The following is an 8139-nucleotide window of genomic DNA, read 5'->3' on the forward strand; positions in this document are numbered from 1 at the left end:
GAGAAAACTAGACAAAGTAAATAGAAAAAAAACTACAAAGCATATAGTTAAAAATACCTCAAATGCACAAATAAAGACATGACAAAACTGAAATGACAATCTGTCACAAGAGCATGCATAATGTTCCCACCAGTCCAAAGAGCTGAACAGACAAGAATAGCACTGCATCTTTCTGCCACGCTGGTGAGTTTGCCCAGGGAGGAAGGAAGAACATTGCTCATCCATCCTGAATTCCACAGCACTTTGAAATTTAAAGCACAGTAATGCACAGTACAAAAGGCTCCTGTGTAGGTGAAAGGCACGGAGGTTCACACTGTGCCTGTCCTTGATGAAGATTTGTGTGTGTGTGTATAAGCCGGGAGCCTGGGTGTGCCAGTCTCATTGGCTCTGCTGCCACTCTGCCCGCAGATCAGCCACCTCCTTCCCGTACCAGTCGTGTAGCTTTGAGAAGCACACTGTACCAGGCGAGACAGGGCTCTCTAAAGAGGAGGTGGAGTACCCTGCTGTCCCCCGCCGGCGTGGGGGCACTGGCGGAGGCCTGACCCCATCGCTGCTGCCGTTCCCCTCCCAGGACATGGAGGGCTGGGCACCCTCGCACCCATTGGGCAGCGCTGCAGGCTTGCTCCAGGCCACCCCATTTTCCCTGGCAGTGCCGGGCAGCAGTTGTACTTCCTCGAGCTGGGCGCGGGAGTATGCAGCCTGCACCACCCCTGAAGCAGGAATGTGGGTAGCAGGGGAGGAGGCCTGGTTGGACAGCGAGGTAGGCCTGGAGCGGCCAGTCTGCTGCTGCTTTTTGGATGACTTGGGCTTTCCCTGCTGCCCAGCTCCACTGGCCTGCTGCATCTCCTCCAGCTGCCTCTCCAGCTCACGCACCACCAGCCGCATGTAGTCGAAGCTGGCCCGCGACAGCGCCTTCACCCAAGACTCCATGCCCGCCTGGCTCTCGGCGGCCATCTTGTAGACGCGGGCCTTGGCGCAGTCGAACTTGATGGCGAAGGCGAACTCCTCGATGGACTCGCAGAGCTCCACGGTGCAGCCCTCCAGGACGATGACGCCAATGGGCTCGCGGCTCTCGCGGTCCTCAAAGTAGAACAGCATGTTTCCCTTGAGGATGAACCAACGACGGTGGTAGGCGGTGTTGCGCTCCCCTTTCTTGAACAGGAATCCCGTCTTGTCGGGCGGGGAGTCGCAGGTGGCATAGTGGGCCACGCTGCGCTCGTTCAGCTTCATCGCTCCACCTGACTGTAGCTCTGCACGAGTCAACAAGCATCTAGTTAGAGCTGCTGAAATGCTGGCACAGGACAGATTTAAATTTTCTTCTCTCCAATTACAATAAAACACTACAGCTTTACCGGTTATTGTTTGGGACGAATCCTCTGAGATGGTTAAATATTTTCAGTGTTGTTTGGTGTGATAATGCTATTAATGATTTATTTTCTGCTTGTAATCTTTCAGTCTGTCAAAGTACTTTCACTGTTAGTGTTTCCGGTTTGGACACCCTTAAAAATACCTTATGCTTGACCTATAGTGGAAAAATGTAACACAAATTTGAATTGTTTTCTTAAGCTAAGAGACCATGCATGGTAACAAACAGCCATTCATGACAGGGAAATTAATATTCAAGGTCATATCACTTATAGCACAGGAGGCTTTGGCACAGTATGGGCCAGTGCTTCGAGTCTCATAGAGAACTGAAAAACAGATTTGACAGGAACCACAATGTACCTCTTTGAAAAGGCTGAGCACCCTTTCTGGCAAATAACTGTCAAAGTAATGAATAGACTCTCTGAAGTACAGTTGCTACCTTTGCAAAGGTCCAGCTTAAGACCTTTACATAACAAAATTAAGCTCTCCCAATTAAAGGATAACACACACTGGACTCAAAGACAAATATAAACGGAATGTTGTAAACCAGTTTATTTAATCTAATAAAGTATTTTTTAATAAATCACAGTTTTTGGCTGGATGTTCCATGAGTGCATCTTCCTTCCTAGCTTCCTAAATGAGCCCTTATTTTTCTCCAGTGTGCACTGCCCTTTAACGTTCAACAGATCTTACATGAAGGGTAATCTTACACTGCTGAAGTTCAAATAAGTCATGCTATTGAATAAGAGGGCATTTCTTGGGAGCCGTTTAAGATTTCTTTCCATATATTCAGCCATCAAGGTCAATGGACAGGGGAGTGGCAACAGAGGGAAGCAAGGAGGAGAGGAATGGACAGACAAATTTACTGCATGCATTGATCGCAGGTACTCACATCTATATCATATCCTGCATGGAATGTCCACAGCCCAACTCCACATCACAATGTGCAGGGCTCCCCTGCCTCACCATTCCCCTACACTGTGGACCACACCTGGAGACCAAACACAGGAATCATAATATAATCACAAGCAATGCAAAACGGGTGACATCTTACCAAACACTGCACCGTGGATTTCCTGACGCCTACCACTCAGAACAAAGAGCACAGACTATGGTAAAATCGCACTGTCAAACATGCATGGCAGCAGCCAGGCAATACCAGAGTATGAGTATAACAGTGCTGTTTATGAGTCAAGAGTCAAGCACATGTGACGCACAAAGCCACCTTTATTCATTCGGCACTATAATGAACCATTAACATTTTTTCCCCAATGTCATTTCCCCACAGGCTGCTTGCACAACAGCGATGGCAAAAGTAAAATCGACGTTATGGGATAGTCAATCTTTACTTTATGAAAAAGCACAGAGCATTCAACAATCACCGTTTGTTATTTGAATTACCTAAATAGCTACAACCAGATTAATTAACACCGTAATGCTAGACTTCCTAATGCAGGCCAAATCCTCACAAATGGCTGGGTCTGATGGAAATAATCACTTAATGTCAAAACAAGCCACAGACTGAACCACAGAACAAAACCCGGTTCTGCTGTGTCAGGTTTTGGCGAGATATAGCAAAAGCTAGCCTAACATGTTTCAGTTAAATGACGAGTGTCCTGCAGAAACTGCAAAAATCTGATGTTTGACAATTAGTTAACGTTAGGAAGCCTGACTCTGAAAGGGAGACTCCTTCGGTCAACGTGGGTTTTTATTCATTTCAGTCGTCTTGAGGTCACGAGAAAGTGATGCACCGAACAATGGCAAAATATTAGCTACATGCTACAAAGACAGCGAACTAGATTCTACATGGAAACTAGCATAACTGCATTTACTTGGATTGTTGGCTACCAAATAACCTTACAACCGAAGTGTGTTCTATTTAAGTAAATCATTTGAGATAGTAGACTACAGCTGTAGACAAACAGCCATCTAGTTACCTGGATTCATAATCTCTCTGCGGGTAGCCCGCTAAGCATTAATGTCCCCCTAGAAACCTCGCTTTTATGTAGTTTTCGACCGTTAGCCATGCAGCTAGTTAGGTAGCACTAAACCTCATCTATCAGTAGGTAGTTAACGTTAGTTTACCTTACTAGCTAGATAGCGCAAGATGAGGTTCGCAACAGTTTTGACGTGTATCACGTAAAAGCTCTGTAATTTAGCAAAGTGGCCATCTACTTTGTTGTGCAAAATTTGGAAATCAAACGTTGTTGGCTTTCTGGTAGTTATCTTAAAACACAAGAAAGGCAAGAGTAGCGTGGCTACTAAGCGATCAATTCCACTTAGCTGAAATCATGCGAAAGCCTAAAGCTATACAATTTCTCAGTTGTAGCTAGCTAACCGATAGTTTGAACATAACTTAATCTAGACAGTAACGATGTCGGTCGGATTTACGGATCGAAAACAACCAAAAATCCGTTTATATGCCACCAACTTGCTATTAGCCAGCTATCGTAGCTACTCTGACTCCACTGAACTATTCCAATCAATTCACTGATCACAGATGGGCAGTGTTTAGCAAACTTAGCTACCCACTAGCAAACTACTGGCTAGCTAACTTAACTACTTTCCCAACAGGATAGCCAATTTGTTATTCACAGCCATCGTAACGTTAAGTGAACGTAACTCACTGTTCGTCGAAAGCGTTAGATCCGTCCTCCAAGAGTCACTGCCACCGTGGAAGAAAGACAACAAAAGCAATTGAAGCAGCGGCCTGGGTGAACAGCTGAGAAATGTGTGTGTGCGTGTGTGTGTCGATGTCTGCCTCTTCCCTGTGGTGCTCCAGGATCGACTGTTAGTCAGGTTCAGCAAACTGAAAAGGCCTGTAGTTACTTGCCGGTGGGTAGATTACTGTATATCCAGCCTTAGCTGTTGAAGAGCAACATCGTAGCTTGACAGCTAACGTTAGCGTAACAGTTTTTGGAGTAACATTGCTGTTTTCCTTATCTCGAACTAACATGCTCGTAACCGGTATTCGTTCTTTCCCCCTTTCTGTGTCGCTCTTTCCTCGCCGATATTTTTCCAGATCACGTGACACATCTTGAACCGTACAAACCCAAACTATCAAGGAGCACTGTGAAACATATAGACTCGAGGGTGGCGGAATTATTAAAAATTCAAGTGAACTCGCTATGAACAAATGTCATAACCTACTAAAGTTTAGCAAATGTTCGCATATAATACCAAGTCACTTCTCTTCAAGGTCGCTTCTCTTCTGTAATAAAGGCTACAAGAAAATCTGCAGTTTGGTCGCAGTCCATTTAGAGTCTGTCAACGCGTAACCGCCACTACGAAGGATCGGCACGTTTACCTGTATTCCGTACTATCGCAGATATCTGGGCGTCGCATTTGTCGAGCATTATTGCTTGTTTATGTTTATTTATTCGGCGGTCACTCTTATCTTGAGGGACTTACACGGCTGTCAATAAGCGCTGGAGGAATAAGGGTATAGGTATACTGTAACAATAACGTGTGGATTTAGTACCTACATGCAACAATAGAAACTGTTTTGCTTTGTCAGCGTAATGTTTTGTAGACCTTACTGTGTGAAGTAGTTTCACATATGTTCTTAACGGAAACCTCCTGATCAGTCCTGATGTTGTGCAGGTAACAGTCCAAATAATATACTGCACCCATAACTGGTGATCCTGACAATTCATTAATATTTGTGACACATTTACATTTACATTTATTTATTTAGCAGACGCTTTTATCCAAAGCGACTTACAAAAGTGCATACAGTAGGTACAGCGACAGTACGGGGACAGGATGTGTACAGTTCCACAATGAGACAGTTCTCAGCTGAGAGCAAGGTCTGTTTGAGGACGCAGTACTATCAGATTTTTACAATTACAGCCTAAAGGGCAACTAGTACGATACACTTTCGAACGGCAAACTTCAACAACTTCAAACGGCACAATGAGCGTCAGGGTAAAGGCGGCAACAAGAGACAAAATTTAAAAGCACAATTTAAAAAGCACAGCAATTATTTTAGACACATTACACATTTACTGTAATACTACAGCATCATTGTTGAGACACATCTTTGTAACAGTCTCCTATTTAATTATATTTTTCCCACAACAATTAGGACTGAGGTTGCCAGCATTTTACCACTGGCTGTAGAAATTGCTTTCACATTCCTGGTCTTACTAAGAAGGTCTGTGGATCCTCAGTGTGATGTTCAGTTACTAGGGTAGGAGCTTTTAAAGAGCTTTTGGCTCTTTATTATCAGGTAGGTTGGCTTCTGTGTTCAGTAGAACTGTGTATGGGACATTCCTGTGGTCGTGCTTGTCTCACCAGTGTTGTGGCCGACAGCTCAGCTGAAAAGCTGAACACCAGTCTTGGGAAATTTCCATATGCACTGTGCCAAAAGGTCACAGCACATGAAGCATTTTTTATTGTTTTAATACTGTTCCCGTCTGGAGTTAACGCCCCTGTGGAACTGCACACTGATATACTGTCACAGATGGTCTAGTTTATAAACCTTCCATCCGATATACTTTCTTGTCTAAAAGGTACAAGTGTTTTCTGCCTTGGTATGCTAGTTATGGATGTTATTATTTTAGATCATATCCCTTAAATAAAGCTTGTAACCAGGATATGTCATAGGGACTGGGATATGTCATGGACTATCAGAAGATTGGACTGGCCTTTCAGGTCAAATATGTCTGCAGTTATTTTTAGCCATGGCAGTGCTGAGATGCCACAGTGGTTTCCTAATACTCCATGGTTTTGATCATCCATAGCCAATACATGTGGTTTTTTGGATGGAACTTTTATGATGTATGAAATGTAGTTTCTGAAGCACTGCTGGCCTAACACTGTTGTGAATTGGTTTCCTGTCAGCTGCTCTACATCCTTCATTGCAATGGTACGCCTGATTAGCAAGTGGTGATGGCGTTTGGTGTCAGAGTTTTCGATGCTTTGGCAACCCTGAGCAGTGCATCCTCCAGCGTCTGTAGTGTCTCCTCTTTTAACATTGCCTCCCTTATCCGGCCTTGCATCTCAGCCTCTGTTGATCTTCTAAATGGCAAGCTCTTCAATTCCGTTCCATTCCATGCTGATGTGCTCCTCAAATAGAGCTCACAATGCATATGCCCTTAAAGGATATTTTCCAGGTAAGTAGGACAATTGAAGGTCGTACCTTTGCTGCTGCTGAAGCATTCTCCAGAGACTTGGTGGTGCTTTCCCCAGCATCTTTGTAAAAGTAGCCCCCAGCAGCTTACTGTTAGACTGAACCGCCACACACATTGATGAAATTTCTGCAGAAACAGTGGTTAGCAGCGGATTTCCAACTTACATATAGTTCTATTCTGCACCTGGCAGGCCATACAATGTACTCTCAGTATATTATTGTTTTGTATGGCAATGCCCTTCATGCGTGGGTGATTAGCCTTCGTTCTTGTAAAAGGAACCTAACCTTGAACACATCCACCTGAATTGTGACTTCTTTTTATGGGTCAAAAAGCTGAGAGCAGCAGCCCTTGTCAAAGTGAGCTGGAGCTTTTAAATAGCTTCCGAATGCTCATGCTGTCATTGTCAGACGATGCCTTTGTGCAGCAGTTCCTTTGAAGTGGCAGTTTGTGACACTTCACAAGGCACATATTGTGCCACAAACCCCATACATCTAACATCCACTGCTTTACATTTTGCGGGCAGCTTCTCACTGATTTTACCAATCTTCCATTCCTGCAGATTGATTCCCTCATGCATGACCACATAAACCATGTATTTAACAGTGCTCATCACCTTGTAATGGATCCTCTCCTTGTTTGACTTCATGTCAACCTGTTGAACCCTTCCCATCACCCCCTGTGGGAGGCCAGCGTGTTCCTGTTGCTTTCAAGCAGCTGTTGTCATGTCACCTCTGATGACGCGGACAACCTCCATGCCCCTCAATGTCTCTTGAAGATTTTGCTCACAGGCTTGATACTGAATTAAAGCTGCGTAAAAAGTATATTTACCCCCAAGGCATGTTAAGTATGGATAAATATTGCATTTCTGCAATATATCTTTGTCCAGCTTCATTTATCGATAGCCATGATATTAAAAATGGATATTTTGAATATTGAATAGTGTTACTTACAGTCTGTTGTTGACATCATGCAAGTATCATATTCATAGAAGCATATTTCAGGCTTTTGTGCACTGAGGCACAAAAAATGAGGCATGATAAGTGCTACAATTTTCTTTACTATTGCTTGAGTGTCATTTGCCATTTTTGTGCTACATCTGCTATCACTTTCATTTTCTTTATCTGAGACAATTCACCTGAATTCCTAAGATGCTTTGAATCTCCTCATCAGGTGTGGTTCATTGTCACAACCAAGGTAAGCTGATTGCACATATTGTAAACAGGGATTTTGTGGGTTTAAGCTATTGATCTGACATCTGTGAATAAATTAAATCAGGTTTGCCCAATCACAAGCAGAAGTAATGTCTGAAACACTTTTCTGTGGAAAAGGCAATTCAAATCTCTGATTGCAGTACTCATTAAAGTCATTTAGCAATTTTAAAATATGAAATTGAAATGAAGTTTAAAATCCATCTGAAAATATGCTATATATGTTTGAAAATACATCAGTAGTTGTCAATTTTATAATATAATTTTACAAATATGGTAAAAACACTGTAAAATTAGACATATTGTAAAATGATATTACACATTAGAGAAAATAATAGGCTGTTTTTTGTGGGAGAAAGACTTTACAACTTTCCTCAGTAGTCACAGCAGTTGTATAAGTATGGTACTTAAATATTATGTCCAGCTGAAAA

General features: G+C 43.1%; 1 protein-coding gene across 1 annotated transcript; it reads right to left on the reverse strand.

The window, feature by feature from the left end:
- Positions 1–186: 186 nt before the first annotated feature.
- Positions 187–4368, reverse strand: pheta1 (PH domain containing endocytic trafficking adaptor 1). Its single transcript, XM_036527789.1, has 3 exons — positions 3993–4368; positions 2258–2356; positions 187–1250 (listed from the first exon to the last, which is right to left on the reverse strand). The coding sequence occupies exon 3, from the start codon at positions 1228–1230 to the stop codon at positions 379–381; it is 852 nt and encodes a 283-aa protein (XP_036383682.1). The 5' UTR covers positions 1231–1250; positions 2258–2356; positions 3993–4368; the 3' UTR covers positions 187–378.
- Between the last annotated feature and the right edge of the window lie 3771 nt (positions 4369–8139).

This window comes from Megalops cyprinoides, chromosome 4 (assembly GCF_013368585.1).
Source record: "Megalops cyprinoides isolate fMegCyp1 chromosome 4, fMegCyp1.pri, whole genome shotgun sequence".
Taxonomy (NCBI): domain Eukaryota; kingdom Metazoa; phylum Chordata; class Actinopteri; order Elopiformes; family Megalopidae; genus Megalops; species Megalops cyprinoides.